Below are 19,275 nucleotides of genomic sequence, written 5' to 3' on the forward strand. Positions count from 1 at the left end.
ACATGATGAAAAAAAACAAAGAAGTAAAAAGTCTGTGATTTCCTACAAGACTGTCTTCCCACAGGGACTATTACTTCGGTGGGATCATAATTCATCTCCAGAATATCTTAATTAACTTTTGGATCATCACAATAACTTAGGGCAGACACAAAGACATTTTCCACTGACGTCGCTCCGTGTTAAGTCATTTCTCGCATTTCGGATGATTATAATCACGAAAGGGGAACAGAAATCATTTCGAAAGAGTTAGTAATAATACTATGGAAGTTTGTCCCGCCCTCCCCCGACCAAAAGGGGAGTGAGGCGCTCCCAACCTCCCACTGCGGAGTCAGTGCACAAACTTTACGCACAAGTTTCCTTTAGAAGCACAGCAGCGCAGCAGGGTCACAGACGCAAGGTAGGCGACGGGATTTTTATGGATAAAAACATTCTCAGTCCATGCACGATTTGAGATTTTAAGCATTTTGATTTAAAGTGGACAACATGTCAACATACAGTGACAACTATTTAGATTATACTGTACGCTGTGTGATTAATATTTTGTTTGAGAGGTATTTTTGCCTTCATATACCGTTCCTGGTTATATTATAACACAACAAATAAAAAAAACCCACTTTAATTAGGCTGCAGGCTGCTTTATTTAACGTGTGAGAAGTCACCTTGAAGGCTTTTTAAACACGCTGAGAAATGATTCAGAGGTTTAATCACCACAAATGCTGCTTAAGTCCCAAATTCGACAGCGAGTTTGCACTTTCATATAATCTTCAATACTTACGGGAGGTATTATTTGATTCATTGTCTGTCATGGGACAACCCGGTGACGTTTCGGCGTGTTTCAGCTCGTGGGTTCACGAATTAGTAATGAGTGATAACGGTGTTTGCACGTGAGTATCCGCGTGCACACGCAAAAAGGGATAAAGGTCAGTTTTTGGCTACTGGGATGGTATAAGGCACACAGTGGCTGTTTGGAGGACATTCCCTGAGCTGATAGCAGAATAAACAAGCTTTCATTCACAGAAAACAGCCTTTAAAAGTCCAACCAGATGAGTTTCACTCTCAGTCCATCACTTTCCTTATCACCAAGTGGCCTTTTTCCTCTACTAAATTCCCCCTTTCACTGTCTGTGAATGTTCTAGACAAACACAGTGTGAGTTTGGGTTTTGGTGCTGGTAGGGCTGGGTCACACACTGTGGCGGTGGGCCATGAGCCTGTTAACAACTGCAAGATCTGGTAGAATGATTTTATACCCACAGTGATTCTCTAAACAGAAGTGCCGTGCACTTTTTGTTGTTTTGTGGTATTTATTCTGAAGGAAGAGAGAGCTAAAGATGTTTATTTTGATGACCCCAGATCATTAAAGGCCAATAGACTTGATTTATTTGTTATTCTTTTCATATAAGATGCACTGCATGTTTTGGTCTGGTTTAACTCCCCCTATATGTGTACACTGTAAAACTTTTTACTGTAAAATTACAGTAAATTACTGGCAGCAGTTTCGCCAGTAAGTTACTGTAAAATGTACAGTACCTCTACTGTATTATAGAAATATAGGTCCGTTTACTGACAAACTGTCTCATAACGCAGAAAAAAAATAGCATGACATTTAAATGTTTAACTCTAAATTATGTTACAACTAATCCATTTCAACTCTATATTAGGATTGCTGGAAAAACAACACACTGTGATTATTTCAGCCCAGACAAAAAAGAAATAAAATAAAAGTTGTCTTCTTTTTGAAAATAAAGACTTTATTTTCCTGACATGCTCAGCTGGAAACAGTAAATTCCTGAAAAAATAAAAATAATTTTGATCGTTGGAATGCCTGAGCAATCATGATAACTCCCACAATGCATTGTTTTCACAGCAATATGCTGTATAATCATAATACAGCAAGTTACTGTTAGAATTTGACTGTAAATTTACAGCAAAGTCTTACAGTGTACATATTTCTATATATGCACAGGTAGATGCACTTGAAATAACCAGGTTTCTGCATGGCCGTTTATTCTCAAAGAAGATTAAGAGTTATAAGTCTTACTTATTTGTAGATAAATTATATTGCAGCAGCAGCAGCTCCATCCTTCCAAGAACACAAGTACATGTGGTTTCTATTTAAAAAAGTAATCTGTTAACATATTCTGTCCTTTGCTTTCTCTAGCTGCTCCTCTTTTGGTAGGAATCTAGTCCAAGGACATGCCGTTTGGGGAAAAATGTGATAACAAAATCGGCTGTGGAAAGAGCTGAAATTGGTTAGGATTATTTTAACCGGAAATGTTTAAAATACAAAGTTGTCATGCAGAACGATTTCGAGTTAATCTCTAATTTTGAACCACAGTTTTTTCAGCGTGAAATGTCACATAAGTCTTTTGCAATTGGCACAAAAGCAAGCAGCGAGGAAAAACAGGAAAAGTAAAATAGAAAACACCTGGTTCTCAATGTGCCTGCTGATTTGAAGTCACATCACTTACTGACAGGATCCAGACTGTCACATTCTGACTTTGTGCTGCCACTCTGTCCTAGTACAGGGTGATGCACAAAGAAAGCTTCAGAAATCTCTTTAAATCCACCCATTTCTATACTTTATATGACTTTATTCATGTCATATTTTCAGAAAACAGTACTTTTTGCACAGTATAAGTGGTGTTTTGTCCCTGCAAGAGCACAGTCTGCCTGCTTCACCAGCTATTACAGGCAAAAAATGAACAATGGACTGAAATGACTGTACAGTATTTGCACAACATTCCCACATAATTCTGGGGAAGCAAAACATTTAGTTAGAATACACTAACATATGCTGCAAATAGATAACTCAGAAAAGCAATTGTCTTTGCAACAAAATTAGCACACTGTTTTTGTATGGCAAACTATAACATTGTCATAGAAGGGAGGTTTTGTTATTTCAGTTTTTTCAACAAACTGGATTTTTGTTGGAATCTTTTTGTTCATATTTCCCTCAGTCAATCTTACCTTTGGCCAAATTTCCATGTGCAATCAAATGTTAACCACAGCTTTAATCCCCTGTTGTGCCAGAAGAGTAGGCATGGAAAAATGTACATTTGGCAGGTGGCCAAATTAAAGCAGACAGATTATTAAGTTATAACATGTGTTTTTGATAATAATTGTAAAAACCAACCAAAAATAATAGGGCACTGATTGTTATCAGACTGAATGCTAGACAACATTTGCACTGTAAATATCTCATGAACTACTGTTTACTTTCACAGGCTAAAAGACACTAAATTCTTTCTCATCTGGGATCAAATCTAGCCTGAAGACACACTTACTTTGAAGAACTGACTGAAAATATTCAAATTTTTGTACTTTTTTTTAATGCAAAATGAACATTCAGAAGGCAACGTTGTTTTTATGCTGGATGATTCTGTGCATGGACACCTGTCTGAGCCAGAGAGACTGCACAGGTGTGGACTGTCCAGCTGTGCAGGGCTGCATCGAGACCACTTTAGAGACGGGCGCCTGTTGTCCCACCTGTAAACAAAAGGGCTGCACCTGCGAGGGTTACCAGTACTACGACTGCATCCAAGCAGGCTTCCGGAAAGGGAAAGTCCCAGAGGGGGAATCTTACTTTGTGGATTTTGGAAGCACTGAATGCTCCTGTCCCCAGGGAGGAGGGAAGATCAGCTGTCATTTTATTCCATGCCCTGAAATTTCCCCCAACTGCATTGATATTTTACAACCTGCGGATGGATGTCCCCAATGTGGGCGAATTGGCTGCACCCACGGCACCAAGAAGTACGAGGCAGGACACTCCTTTCAGATGGACCAGTGTCGAGTTTGCCACTGTCCAAATGACGGTGGAAGGTTAATGTGTTCACCTATACCCGGTTGTGACTCCCGCAGTTCCAATAAACCCATGTGGGCTACCACTACTGAGAACAACAACCCTTTGAGAGACATTAGCAGCCGTTATGACAACCGACAAACCAGTCCTGTAGAACCATTTTCCAAGCTGGCACTGGGAAACACTTTACCACTGTATAAGCAGGACCCACCCAGTTTTGGCACAGGGGATTATGACTACACACTGGCAGGGCCCACGTCTTCCACGATCCAAGATCTGGCCCCACCACTGGAATCTACTACAGCACAACCAGCGGCTTACCCAGAGTCCAGCTCCTCATCCTTCAGCTTCCATGATGACAGGAGACAGGAGCTGAGGGAGACACAAGAAAGCTCTGATTCAGAGAGGAACAGTGAGGCTGAGGTCACACAAAACATGGATCCAACAACCACAGGGCCTCAAAGCGAAACATCAACATCGCTCACAGCAACCACACAGAGAGTGACCACAGAGAACCACAGGCCACAGCAGGAAACTGGTGAGAGGACCATTAGACATAACGGTGGTAAGAACAGAGTAGTGGCACATGACACAAACACAAACACAAACACCGGCCGGGCAAACAACCGGGTCAGGCACTTTGGACATCGCAAACATAGTCAAGGCAGTCGCACGGGAAGTCATGGCGGTTCCCATTCTGGCGGCCATAAGGAACAAGAGAAAGTGCCAGTGGAGTACAGGCAGCCGCTGGGGAAAGAGGAGCAGACCTCGTATCCCACAGTTCAGTTCAGTCCCACCAGCAGAGCTCCAGTCAGGATGAGGGAGGATGGAGAGCAGAGACAACCTCAAACCCTCCACAACTACCAGACCCGGGACATGGAGGGAGACGCTGAAGGTAAGTTAGCATATTTTTACTTTTATATTTGACTTTAGTTGCAAAATAACCATTTGTATATCAGTTACTCACCCTGTGTTACCTTGACTTCTTGACAACAACGTTTTTCTCATACTCTTGATGAATTGAAGTAAATTAAATCAAGCAGAAGTAAACAGAGCAAACTATATCAAAGTATCAGTTTAAAAACTCTCACACCACTTGTGCATCCAAGTCTTCAAGTCTTCTCAAGAAAATACACCATATATTGTTTGTATAGCAGCTTAAAACAACCAAAATTAGCATTTGTTGTTAGCTGGCTGCCTCTAGTGGATGTAGTAAATATGAAGGATGCCAAGCTGGAAGTTTTATGGAAAGTAACAGAAGAGGCAGGAGTGAGTATGTATTAAATAACAATATGGAGTATTAAGAATGGCCATGTCCACTTCAGGTGGGTGGGAGCTGTGAGCGTTTGTAAATGGGCCGTACTAACACTTTCACAGGAGACGGCTGTTCTTGTCCAGTATGAAATCAAAAATAAGAGTTGTTACCTGACTTCAAATTAAATCAACTTTATTTATAGAGCACAGTGCTGTACATGGCAGGACAGATCAACAATAAAAACAGAGAACAAATAAAAACAACTAAAACCAACCTGGTCTCACAGAAATCCGTGGAATAGCCACGGAATCGCTCAAATTTCCGTGAAACTGACACAGATTTTGCTACAATGCAAGTTAATGACAGTCATATCCCGTGGCTATTCCAACATATAAAGTGATTATGTACATTCACTGAGTGAATATTTAGAAAATAAAACATATATTTCTCGCTAGAAATGTGATCAAAATCCATTTTTATGCAGAAACTAAGTCAAAATATTGTTTTTTCACTAAAAATGAGAGAACTGTCCGCCATGTTTTTTGTTCTGACCGCCGGGACCTTGAAAGTCACGTGACTTGGAACAAACCAATAGGAACAAATATCCATGGAATAGCCACGGGATATGACTGTCATTAACTTGCATCGTAGCCAAATCCGTGTCAGTTTCACGGAAATTTGAGTGATTCCGTGGCTATTCCACGGACTTTGAGTTAAGCGAAATCCGTGGCTATTTCACGGATTTCTGTGAGACCAGGTTCACTAAAACAGAGCGAGTCTCGTGCTGGGTAAAAACCAGTAAATAAAAGTGGGTTTAAAAATGAATCTTAATTTTAAAAACTACAAAGAACAGATGAAAACAAATAAAACAGAGCAAAGGCTCATGACTCGCTGTATTACATCCATTTATTTTACACCAAGCTCTCTTTTTCTAAGCCTAACCATGTCATGACTGTGAGACAAAGTTAATGACATGCTTAAGACTGGGACTGTTTAATATATGAAGACTTAAACTGAGACAGTTAAAATGTGCTAATTTACAAAGCGTTCCTGTTGGTTGTATTTGAGGGTAGAAACAAGCAACTGAGCTGCTTTTATGGCTTGAAGGACTTTGGAAGACTCAAACACATGTATCTTACAATAAACTTTCTCACTATTGCAAAGGCACGCTACTCACTAGAAGTACTTTAATTTATCGAGGATTTTCTCAGTTATCGAATTCTTCATTCATTGTGGCGGCATGGAAGAAAACATGGTTTTATTCAAGATTTCAAGGTACACTGTAAAAAATGTCTGTAGATTTTAAGGTGAAAAACTATTAAACCATGACAGTAAACGACCATAAAACGATAAATGGGTTAATTCGGTTTTAGTAACAATTAAATACTGTAAATGTATATATCAGCCAGAACAGTATTTTTACAGGTTTTAAATGAAAAACAAACAAACATTACTCTATTACTGTAAAATACATTGGCACCGTGTTTGTAACAAAAAGCATCACTGTCATTTTTGCATTTATTTTTTGTAAAAATACTTTTTCTCACTGTTAAATGTACTAAACACCTTATCTCTAACATAAACATACTGTAATATTTAATGGTAAAATCCTTAATTTATGCGGCATTTATAAAGTATTTTCTTGTCAATTATATGTCAAATCTTTTGATGGAAAAACCTTTTATTTATACGGTAAAAAATGGAATAAATGCAATCTTAAACGTGAAATCAACAGTGTCAATATCTTTTTACCGTAATATTAGAAAAAAGTTGCACCGTATTTATTACGGTAACGTTCTGGCAACCACAGCTGCCAGTTGAGCAACTGTTATACAAATATTATTTTGGGGAGAAGTGTTCATTATAGTAATCTTTCAGATCATTAGTAACTCCTCTTGTTGAATTAAGTGATTGAAAAGTATGACCTCCATGAAAATACATCTGTGTGAGGATTTATAGCCTCGTATGACAAAGTTAGGCTGTTACCGTTTCAGAAGACATCTCCCCTTTCCTTCTCTCACATCCTGTCTTTTGAAAAGAAATTCATAATCACTCTATTCAAGCTGGCAGTGGGCCAGGAAAAACAATTGTTCATGGAAAGTCTGTTTTCCCTGGATAGCATTTATCTACCTTACTCAGAAGAGAAAAAAAATATACAAAGTATATGCCCATTTTCATGCATTCAAGTTGAGAGAATGCTATATTTATTTCTCTAGGGGTTTGTAAGTAGCGACTAATACTTACCATGGTGCCATATTTACATTATTATGCTTCTAATATATCTGATAAATCCGTTAAGAGCAGCAGAAATTGCAATTTCTCTCCCTCCCTCCAGGGTTGTGATGCTGCCTGTAGCCTTGATGTGATTATCAGCATGTTCTCAGACAGATCAGACCCCTTCAGGGTCTACAGGCCAATGATGAAGCGATTACTGGGATGTCTAGAAGATGAGTTACTGCAGCCGGAAATATGAGAAAATATCATATCTTATTCCATAATACAATGTAAAGTTACATACTGTATATACCAGCTATTCTCAACCTTGGGGTCGGGACCCCAATTGGGGTCGCGAGATGATTTCTGGGGGTCGCCAAATCATTTTGGAAGTCAGCTCTGTCTCCACTGTGTTAAAGTGTTCATGTGGTAATGTGTTTTAGTCTTTTTGGTCAATTTGTGTCTTTTTTTGGTAATTGTGTGTCTTTTTTTTGTGATTTTGTGTCTTTTTTTGTGATTTTGTGTCTTTTTTGATCATTTGGTGGTCAATTTGTGTCTTTTTTTGGTCATTTTGTTTCCTTTTTTTGGTCATTTTGTGTCTTTTTTGATCATTTGGTGGTCAATTTGTGTCTTTTTTTGGTCATTTTGTTTCCTTTTTTTGGTCATTTTGTGTCTTTTTTGATCATTTGGTGGTCAATTTGTGTCTTTTTTGGTCATTTTGTTTCTTCTTTTGGTCAATTTGTGTCTTTTTTTGTCATTTTGTGTCTTTTTTCTGTCATTTTGTGTCTTTTTGGTCAGTATTTTGTGTCTTTTTTGTGTGTCTTTTTTTGATCATTTTGTGTCTTTTTTTAATCATTTTGTGTGTCTTTTTTTGATCATTTTGTGTCTTTTTTTAATCATTTTGTGTCTTTTTTTGGTAATTTTGTTTCTTTTTTGGGTCATTTTGTGTCTTTATTTAGTCATTTTGTGTCTTTTTTTGGTCATCTTGTTTCTTTTTTGGGTCATTTTGTGTCTTTATTTAGTCATTTTGTGTCTTTTTTTGGGTCATTTTGTGTCTTTTTTTAGTCATTTTGTGTCTTTTTTTGGTCATCTTGTTTCTTTTTTGGTCATTTTGTTTCCTTTTTTAAGTAATTTTGTGTCTTTTTTGGTCATTTTGTGTCTTTTTTTAGTCATTTTGTGTCTTTTTTTGGTCATTTTGTGTCTTTTTTGGGTGATCTGAACTGTGCGTGTGAGATTGTGTTCAGTGAGCGGGGGTCACGGACAACATGCATGTTAAATTGGGGGTCGCGACTCAAAAAGGTTGAGAACTACTGCTATATACATTTACTATTTTTTTAAACTGACCCATGATCCTAAACTCACACAATGCTGTATCATAATCCAAATTGAGTTGCTTTAGCTTTTAATTAATGTGCTTTTATGCAGCTCCATAACTAATGATTAATAAACTTCCTGCCAAGAAAAACCTAATTACATCATAATTCCCCATTCTTTATGGCATTACAGCACAAGGTACTCTCACTATATTGCAAGACTTCCCTATGAAGTGAGCGAACTAAATTATGAAGGAGTGAAATTTATTAGCCTTGCCATTTCATCCCCACTGCGGAGGCTGAGTTACTGAAGAAACTGGTTCAGGATTCTGAGAACTCTGTCTTATTATTGGCGTTTTGTCCTGCAAACCACAATCTGGAGGTGTGCAGTTAACCTACTTTACAACACAGTGATTTGTGTTGAGACCTGTCAGGACTTTTCTTTCCTTTCAGCACCTGGCCTCCATAGGTATGTATAGTATATGATGAATGTGTGAGGTGATTCTGTGGCAGTGAACTCCAGAGGTACCTGCCAAGTTCATTTACCAGCATAAAGTTAAACAATATACACTGTAAAAAATGTCTGTAGATTTTACGGTGAAAAACTATTAAACCATGACAGTAAAAGACCATAAAATGATAAATGGGTTAATTCAGTTTTAGTAACAATTAAATACTGTAAATGTATATATCAGCCAGAACAGTATTTTTACAGGTTTTAAATGAAAAACAAACAAACATTACTCTATTACTGTAAAATACATTGGCACCGTGTTTGTAACAAAAAGCATCACTGTAATTTTTGCATTTATTTTTTGTAAAAATACTTTTTCTCACTGTTAAATATACTAAACACCATATATCTAACAGAAATATACTGTAAAATTAAATGGTAAAATCTTTAATTTATGCGGCATTTATGTATTATTTAGTATTAGTACAGTATTAGTACATATATGCATTCATTTAGTATTTTCTTGTCAATTATATGTCAAATCTTTTGATGGAAAAACCTTTTATTTATACGGTAAAAAATGGAATAAATGCAATCTTAAGTGTGAAATCAACAGTGTCAATATCTTTTTACCGTAATATTAGAAAAAAGTTGCACCGTATTTATTACGGTAAAGTTCTGGCAACCACAGCTGCCAGTTTTTTACCGTAAAAACAACAGTTTTTTTTTTACAGTGTAGGTTAGAAATGGACTCTTTATTGCTGTTTGCCAGAAAACATTTTGTGAAGGAATGGTGCAGACTCGGGTCAAGTCTGGGTAAAATGTGAAACAGTGTGTGAAAAGTCTGTGAGCCAACACAGAATGTCTTTAATTCATTCAGGGGAAAAACAGATATTTGCTTTGACAGATTTTCCACAATGTCCATAAGTGCATTAGGATAAAGTCCAGCTATTCAATTGTGAATAATGGCCTCATGGAAGAGAGTCTGAGATGAAAGTCGTACAAGCAGGACGATTTTTTTATTCTCTCCTCGTGGGATAAGGAGCTTGAACCAACTGTTCCGGCCACTCAGTTTGTAGGATTGAATAAAAACTGTGCAGGTTTGCTGCTGAAGGTCACTGGATAAAAAAGGGAAGATTTCCAGAGCGGTGACATGTTAAAACACAGACAGGAAAAACCAGCTGATAAGGGCCCTGACTAATGCTTGTTATCAGCGCCATTAGCAGAAGATGCCAAAGTTATTTGGAGAGTAAAAAGAGAAAGAATGAATAACAAAAACACAGCAATTTTTCTTTAAACATAAATGGGCTTTATGCCTTTGCAGTGGAACACAGCCCAAGACAAATGCTTTTTTTCCTTTCAGTCAATAACTTCTGCTCATTTGCCCTCTCTCTCTCTCTCTCTCTCTCTCTCTCTCTCTCTCTCTCTCTCTCTCCAACCAGTGTGTGCTCAGAAGGGGGATGGGGTTGTTCAGGCTTTCTGGACCTGGTATAGGATTTCTTGGGGGCAGTACCTGTGAGCGGCATAATACCCATGTGATGAATGAGACCACTGTTGTGGCTTGATTGCCAGACGCTACTCACTGCTCCCTCATGAGCCGCTGTGATTACCCGTCTCCCGTGAGGCTGCTAGTTTCCCAATCTTCCCAGTAATCACCTCGTCTGAAGCACACCTCCACACATTCTCCTCTCAGTAACCCCACCTCCTACTTTACCAAGAACCACAACATTGAACTTAGCTGGGAGAATGTTAGACACGGAGAAATGGATGAAACTGAAGTATACAGTGGGGAGAGAGTTACTTTTACACTATGAAGTTTTGGATTGAGTTTTTATTACTATTTTATTCTATTGTTTTAGTATTTTATTCTTTTTATTGTTTTTATTTATACCCAGTTGTGTATGATTTATTCTATTTTAATAACTGTACAGCACTTTGGTCAACTGAGGTTGTTTTTAAATGTGCTCTATAAATAAACTTTGACTTGACTTGACTATAATCAACATGGTCTCACAGAAATCCGTGAAATAGCCACGGATTTCGCTTAACTCAAAATCCGTGGAATAGCCACGGATTTGCTCAAATTTCCGTGAAACTGACACGGATTTGGCTACAATGCAAGTTAATGCCAGTCATATCCCGCTAGCATCAGTTAGCCGCTAGCATCAGTTAACCGCTAGCATCAGTTAGCCGCTAGCATCAGTTAACCGCTAGCATCAGTTAGCCGCTAGCATCAGTTAGCCGCTAGCTTTCGCTAATGACCGAATTTAACTGATTTCACGCATTTCCCAACAAAGAAATAAGAGTTATCAGAACTATTGTCCCTTGTTGTGAACCCCAACTTAAAGATATAAGTAACAACAACTCACCAACTTGTTTTTGAGCAGACAACTGGCTTCCTTTGTTCCTTTGTTTTGTGCTAACTTACATTATTGCCCTAAATGTCAATAATAATTTATATTTCCAAGTTTAACCAACTTAAATCACTGTTTTCGGCCAAAAAATACAAGTTGGCTTTTTTGCAGTGTGCATGGATCCAGAATACCGCCAATTCAAACTTTTAAAGAGTGCTATTGCTTGTATTCTGTTACTCGCCACCCATGAAAGTGTATGAGGTGCAATAACTAAAGAAGTGCATGTTTTCATCAACAGTACTGTCACAACATGCTGCATATGGGAGTGGGCTGAGCAGATGTGTAATTTTCCTTAAGAAGAAAAGTAGGGTGAATTCCTGAGCTGGCCATGTGAGACTCCTTCTGTACCACTGCTGTGAAGATCAGTTTGAAGAAGATAGCACACTCTGGTTAATCTAAGGTCCCTTCCAGGTCATTTCCAGGAATTCTGGCGTATCTCCCATCCCCAACATGTCCTTACTGAGAAACCGCCTGATCCACATGTCACCCATGCTTATAAATAAAAAAACATCTGCTCCGAATGCAGGAAACCACTCGTAAAAAAGACCCACGATCTAAATAGAGAGGAATTGATGATGAATTGCAACACAATAACATATCTGCCTCTCATCTGTATTTCAGTAGTTAGCATACAGGCAGCTTTCAGACTTTCAATACAAGCAGTTACTGATGTTTTTTCTCTAAATATGAAATACAGTAAACCTTTCATAAGAAACCTTGCATTCATAGTCATGCTTGATTGGTATCATGATTTCTAATGCAGAAATAGTTACTTCCAATGTGGTTTGTGAAAGCAGCCAATTAGGTAATATTATTCCTCAATGTTATTTTCGTCTATCAAGTCCAAAAGCAGGATTTGGACGGATTTCCTCTGGCAAGAAATGAGCAGATTTCCTGTGTTCTGCTTTGTGAGCACACCTTGGGATATAGTATAAGGCATAATACGGCAATGGGAAACAGGTTCAGATTGCAGGACTGTGGAGAAGATTTGGTCAGAGGCGTGCAGTGGAATATACTTAACCAATTTAATATGCAAAAAGAATCTCTTAAGCTGATGTTGCCTAGCAGAAACTTTCCAAAACACCGTGGGTGTGACAACGACATGTGTGGCATCCTTAGGAAATGGAGCTGTAAGTCGTAGTAATTCAAAGCACCATGAGTGAAAAGTCCAGGAAATATATTTTATTGTTTCATCCAGATTATCTAACCACAAAGATGTGTAACGGATTGGAGGTTACTGTGTGAAACCTTCAAAACCCTCGGGGCTCGCATCAACAAAGCTTAACCCCGATTAAGACTACAAAAAGATGGATCACATGAATGTTGGCTCACAATCTCAGGGAGATTGAGACATAAGTTGTCAATAATTGAAACCTGAGTTGGCCGTTTTGGAAATGAAGTCATTGTGACAGCAGGAGAGCCCTCCCTGTTATGTCACATCCAGCTGTTCCTGGACAGTGATTATTAGTTTCAAAAGACACGATATCTCCTCAAGTGCATTGTGTCACTCCCTCCCGAGCTTAACACAGGCCTGTAGACACACATATTCATACATACACATGGACATTCTTTAAAGCTCTCAGCATCAATCATCTGGCATGTTCAACCACACAAGTTTGCATGTCGTGGGCTTTTGGCATGTGCTGTTATTCACGTTGTTGGTCGTGCTCTCTTCAAGCCACCTGTATTATAAATCACTGCCAAGTCGACAAAAGAAAAGACACATGAGCCTTGATTAGTGGCTTCATGACACCTCCAGACATGTCGAGAGTTGCCCCTTTTTTTGGTTGTTATTCCACCTTCATATTTTCAAAGGGTGTGATGTCACCAGTTTTGGATTTGGACAAGAGTGAAGCATCTGGTGTTAATGTTAGTCTAATGGAGATATATAATGACAGGCCTGGAACAGAGAGATGCTCCTCCGCCACCTTTTCAAGTGTGTATTTTAGATCTCCATTGTGCAGGCACGATAACTCAACTTAGTTAATTATTGCACAGCTGAATGGAGCAAGTTGCAATAGTCTTAATTAAAAGGTCTGTCAAAGAGACAGGAAGAGACCGGGTTAGACTCAGATATAACTCGGCTAAAGTTTTTACCCCCAGTAGTTATTTTGGTGAAATCATCAGTCATTCAACCCACTAAATCCTTTGTAAATGTATTCATGCAACTGTATGTATTTTAACTCTGTATACATGCCACATTCTAGACACATGGAGCACATTTGAGAACTGATTCCACCTGGAGAAAATGAATAGGATGAGTAATTATGTCCTCTGTCTTTTAATATACATTCTCAGGTTCAAAGAGACTTGTTTAACTGTGTGGCTGGCACAGATACTTTAGTATCAAAGAGTCATTGTGCCTTTCAAAGTTTAGATTTTTTCACTGCTAAACCTTTAAATTATGCACCCCTCCGCAGTCACTTCCTCTATTCCTAGTAATTGGCTTGGTCCTATTATGTATAGGAGACTGTTTTCCACAAAAATAAAGTGGATGTGGAAGTTGAAATGTTAGAATGACCTTAGTCACTTTTAGATGTTTGTTTTTAGTGTTATTTTTTAGAATTGCAATAAGATTTTTGCATGGTATCTCCTCTGCATGACCTGCACCCTCATTTAAGGCTTACATTGGAACAAACTGCGCTGTAAGAGACCAATTAAAGCTTTTAGAAGGTTATTCACTTTGTTTTTAGCCTCTCTAGTGTGGCTCCGGGGACGGCAGTGACTGGCTGTCAAATTCTGTCAATCAGTTGGTCCACTGCTTTTGTCCAGACTGAAATATCCCAGCAAATATATGATTTTGCAAAACATTTTAACAGATATTTATAGTCCCCATTGGATGCACCCAACTGACTTTGCTGTTACATTTACTTTTCTCTAGCTCCCCCAGCAGACTTATATTTTTGGCTGGGGTGGATGGATCACCCTGATTTGGTACTCATCAAGGTTAAAATAGTTTTGGATTTTTCATTAGTTTTAGTTTTGGTTTCGTTGTGAATTTTTGTTTTCAAATTCAGTTAGTTTTAGTTAGTTTTTAGAGTGAGTTTTCTAGTTTTGGTTTAGTTTTTATTAGTTTTAGTGTTAGTTTTAGTTTTTTTGTAATGGGCTATACGTTGGGTGCGTGATTCAAATAGATCATAATAAATTTTGCCTTTATTTCCTTTGGTTTATCATCTCAGCCCCAGTAAGGTTATTAACTCTTACAGTTCTGGTGTTTTTTACAGTTCCCAGTCTCAGTAAACATATTCACCATGTGTTGCATGTTCAAATAGAAACACTGAATTATGAATGAAAAAAGTTGACAAAAACGAAAACTAAGGACATTTTCAATATAATTTTAGTTAGTTTTGTAACCACGCAATACAGTTTCAGTTAGTTATCGTTTTTTTAAAAACTCTAGTTTTTATTTTTATTTCAGTTAACAAAAATGTTTTTCCAATTCTAGTTTTCGTTATTTCGTTAGTTTTCGTTAACTATAATAACCTTGGTACACATATACACCAATATTCAGGATAAACTGTAATTAACTAATAAAATGTAGATGGTCAACATGTGAAATAGGGTAAACATTACCTGCAAAACATGTGCATATTATTAGCTTAAATTAGCATTTAGCTCATGCACTCCTGCACTTCTCTGTTAAACTACAGCACAACATATTCATTATGTGTATATGTATATGTTTAACTAACAAAATGATCTGTTTCTGTATCCATTTGGGGATGGAACACTGGAAATGGCCATGGTTTATTCTAGAAATCATGTTAAATCTGGGAAATTGCCTATTTTCTAACTCAATATTCATTGGAAATGCAATGCCACATAATTAATTATGAAGTATATTTCCACACCCTTAGTCTGTACAATAAAAATAATGGCTAACCATATGTGGTCAAATGGCTGATCCTGGTTTAGATACCTCTACTGTTGAACTACACTGCAAAAAAAGAAAAGTTGGGTGAACTCAAAATTTCAAGGCAACAAACTTCGATAAAATTTTAAGTTGGACAATTAAACTAAATATTTTAAGTTTTGTTTTTGAGTTTGCTCAACTCTGAATTCAGATTTTTTAATTTATAATTTTACATTGTAATAACTTTTAATCCTTACTTCTGCTAACTTCTGCAATGTGCTGAATTGGCACGATTGTAACGCCGCTATGAAATGTCAGCTAATGTTGCAACCACAATTTTGAGTTAGCATTGATACGCTAATGGCTACTCTTGTAGCTGTAACTAGCACTGCTAGCATCGGTTAGCCGCTAGCATCAGTTAGCTGCTAGCTTTCGCTAATGACCAAATTTCCCAACAAAGAAATAAGAGTTATCAGAACTATTGTCCCTTGTTGTGAACCCCAACTTAAAGATATAAGTAACAACAACTCACCAACTTGTTTTTGAGCAGACAACTGGCTTCCTTTGTTGTGCTAACTTACATTATTGCCCTAAATGTGAATAATTTATATTTCCAAGTTTTACCAACTTAAATCACTGTTTTAGGCCAAAAAATACAAGTTGGCTTTTTTTTGCAGTGTAGGGGCCAGCATGAGCACATGGGACATAATAATACATGTAACTAAACATGCTGCTGGTTTAAATTAAATTGGATAAGTCAAAGTAAAATACTCAATGGGAAAAAAATATTGTGATTGGTGTCTGTCCAGTTGACTGTGAAGACATCCAGGTCATGAGTTGTGTCTCTACAGTAGTGCAGGAGCCACAAATCAAAGCTGGAATGTGCTGCCCTGTTATTGAAGGAACACATATACATTTTTCCTGTAAACTGGATAATGTGTTTTTGCTCTGTCTCTTCCTCTGACCCAGTTTGAAATGAAGTGCTAATGTGTTACTCTTTCACTGAGCTCCAGCTCTGATTAGCCAGGATGTAACAAAAAAGGACAATTTTACTCTGAAGGTAATTTTATGGAGTTTTGGGTTACATACTTCTCTTTCTGCCAATGAAAGTGAGAGCAGAGTCGAGGAGTCTGAAAAGAAAAACACACATTGTACTTGCTATTCTCGGCGTGTAGTCACCAAAACCAGCTCTAAAGTCTATTTCTGAGACAAGTGTTCCACCACAGATTGAAATACAGTTCCACTTCAGATATCCTCTAACCAGATTTTACAGCATTTCACTGATGGGATTCTAAGATGGTAAATTTTAACCATCCTCTTCCAGCTGAATTCACATTGTAGCCATTATTTCATGTCATTCCACTGAAACACTGGCTGCACCGAGTGGGCTAAAGCTGGAACTTGGTGTTTGTGTTTCATTATAGTGTCTGCCAAGGAGCTGGTGAAGACCTGCTGTGAGACAGGGGAGAAATGGGCTTCAGCTAATGGTCACTGCAACAACATGGAGCCACCCATAAAAGATAGGCACTCCATCTGCTGGTAAGCCCATTATTAAACGCCCACTCACATCATTCAGCTTAATTCTTATAATTAAATACAACACACCGTTAATCATCATAAATAGTCCTCTGTGGAAAGCAAGTTGACTGTTTATCCACTACATTGACTTTTAAACAAGTTGAACATTAAGATGGATTAGTAAAATGACAGTTAAAATGTGTGTTTTTGTGCTAGATCAAACACATTTAAGTTCATGTTTTATTCATTTTATAACACTCCTCGGAGATTTGCTTGGCAAATTATCAGGATTTCATTTTTCAATTTCTCCTTCTAATTTAATAAATCAAAACATGAAACACAGTTCAGTTAGCTCTGTATAGCAACACTCGTGGGAAGCACAGCCAACCCACTCATTGTTGCTGTAGGGCCGCGGTTGCAGTCCAGACACTTAAGCAATCCTTTTTTCCTTTTGTGCTTTTCTCTGCCAGGACTGCCCAACAACAGTGCTGCCGCGGTTCCCTGAGAGAAAGTCGGTGTTTGGCTGGAATGAATGCAGCAAGAGCAGGAAATATGTGTCAAGAGGATGCCAGCGATAAATGTGGGATCGATTCCTACAAGGCAAGTACCTGTGACCAGATACGCCAGCAAAGGCCAAACAGAGTTCACTGGGTTCAGAGTCAAACTTAATGACATTGTGAATTTCAATTTAAGCCTAATACAGTCTGAATTAGCAATTGATGAATGCATTAGTCACAGTAGAATTGAAAACACGTGGAGATGGTACTAGTCCGTAGCCAGTGAGAGTCTCTCAGCAACTTTATTCTACATCTCTCCTCTGAGCTTCACTGCTGCGGTGCCAATCCTCTGTTATTCAATTATCTTATTTAATTTGGACAAAATGATTTAGGTCCAATTACAACTGAAGATTCCCACAGTCCTAAAGCTTTCCTACCTTCAAAGCAGATTGGAAATGTCAGATGTCAATTGTTTGGCCTCTCTGAAATTGTGAAAATACAGACTGGTAATTGATGTGTTAAAACAGTAGCAGCGGTAGACTATTATGTGGGTCAATCGGGGTCAAGTCACGGTGACTGTAACTCTATCATGTTCACCCAAATTTGCAAATCCACTCATTTGCCATCCGACCTGTGTGTTGAAAGATACTTACTCACCTGCTCAGAGGCCCTTAAGCAGCATGGGGCCATTATCCACTCTGTGCTGCAGTAATGCAGTTAAATATTGGTTTTTACCACCCTTCTGTCGGACCCCTGTAGATTTAGTAATATTATGCCATTTCCAACTGCAGTAGCCTACATCACAGCAGCCATTACTTCAGTTTTATGTTTCACTATGCCCCCATGCACTCTTAAGTGGTGATCCTGCTGAGAGCTACAGGGAAACAGAGTGAGAGAGTGTGAGCAAGGCGAGAGTCGCCCCAAATTCATACTTGTAACAATCAAAGTTCATTTCAGCAAGATTAAGGGTCTACAATCATGCTCGCTGCTCTGTGAGGCCCATAGACTGTATATAAATAATGGACGTAGTCACCGTGACGTCACCCATTAGTTTGTGGCCCGTTGGAAGCCTCGAGTTCAGCGTTACACTCGTCGCCATCTTGCGTCGCCATCTTGTTTCCGATACGCGGAGCAGACCATATTTGGACTGTGGAGGAGGAGAGGGATCTGATCACTGACTACAGCCTCTCTACACCTCAACCTGACTGAGAGAAGCTGCTGATAATTCATGTTAGCATTAGCTGGGATGTTAGCTTTGGCTAGCAAAAAAACAAAAATTGTTTTTATCTTTCTGACCTCAGAAAACTGAGCAGCGACTCCTTGGAGTGTCTGTTAGTCCAACCAAACACTGAACAAGACATTTACTGAACAAAACGTTCAAATAAACTGTCATTAAGTGAAAATACAGTGAAAGGGTCAAAGTTATGAGACCAAATCGGTAAACGTCCTCTTTTCTATCTATATGACGTTATATATAACTTTACTGACACGTTGCCGTGGATACGCATTGCTCTGCTTCTCTCCTGGTGACGGCTCGCCTTGTCAGTGACCTGTCAATCAAAGGTAGCCCCGCCCCAAATCATACGATTCTTTATCTTCTATTTTCTTCTAAATGGGGCCATTATTAGAACTATTGACATCAAATTGTCTTGAAGAATATTTTTTACTAGCGATTGAGACCATAATGTTGTCCCTGAAAATTTTTTCTGAGGTAATAAATCAAGTGAGAAGTTTTCAAAGTTAGCACTGAAATGAATGGGCAGATTTCTTTTGCAGCCAAACTTAGCACCCCCTACTGGAATTTTTGGTGAATTGCAGGCTTTATGCACTTCCTGGTGGCCTCCATGCTCAGACACGGAGATTGCCGCCTGGAGAGGCCACTTGAGCTTTATGCTAACATGCTCACAATGACATATTGATACAACAAATTATGTTTAATTGTGTTTGCTATCTTGCAA

General features: G+C 38.3%; 1 protein-coding gene across 1 annotated transcript in view; it reads left to right on the forward strand.

The window, feature by feature from the left end:
- The first annotated feature begins 334 nt into the window (after positions 1-334).
- Positions 335-19,275, forward strand: part of LOC131972116 (fibulin-2-like) — a 49,217-nt gene continuing 30,276 nt past the window's right edge. The window contains exons 1-4 of the mRNA XM_059333882.1: positions 335-397; positions 3,225-4,694; positions 16,727-16,841; positions 17,291-17,420. Coding sequence (XP_059189865.1) covers positions 3,338-4,694; positions 16,727-16,841; positions 17,291-17,420 — 1,602 coding nt within the window. The 5' untranslated portion in view covers positions 335-397; positions 3,225-3,337. The remainder of the gene's footprint in view (positions 398-3,224; positions 4,695-16,726; positions 16,842-17,290; positions 17,421-19,275) is intronic.

The sequence above is a fragment of the Centropristis striata genome, chromosome 5 (genome assembly GCF_030273125.1).
Source record: "Centropristis striata isolate RG_2023a ecotype Rhode Island chromosome 5, C.striata_1.0, whole genome shotgun sequence".
NCBI lineage: Eukaryota > Metazoa > Chordata > Actinopteri > Perciformes > Serranidae > Centropristis > Centropristis striata.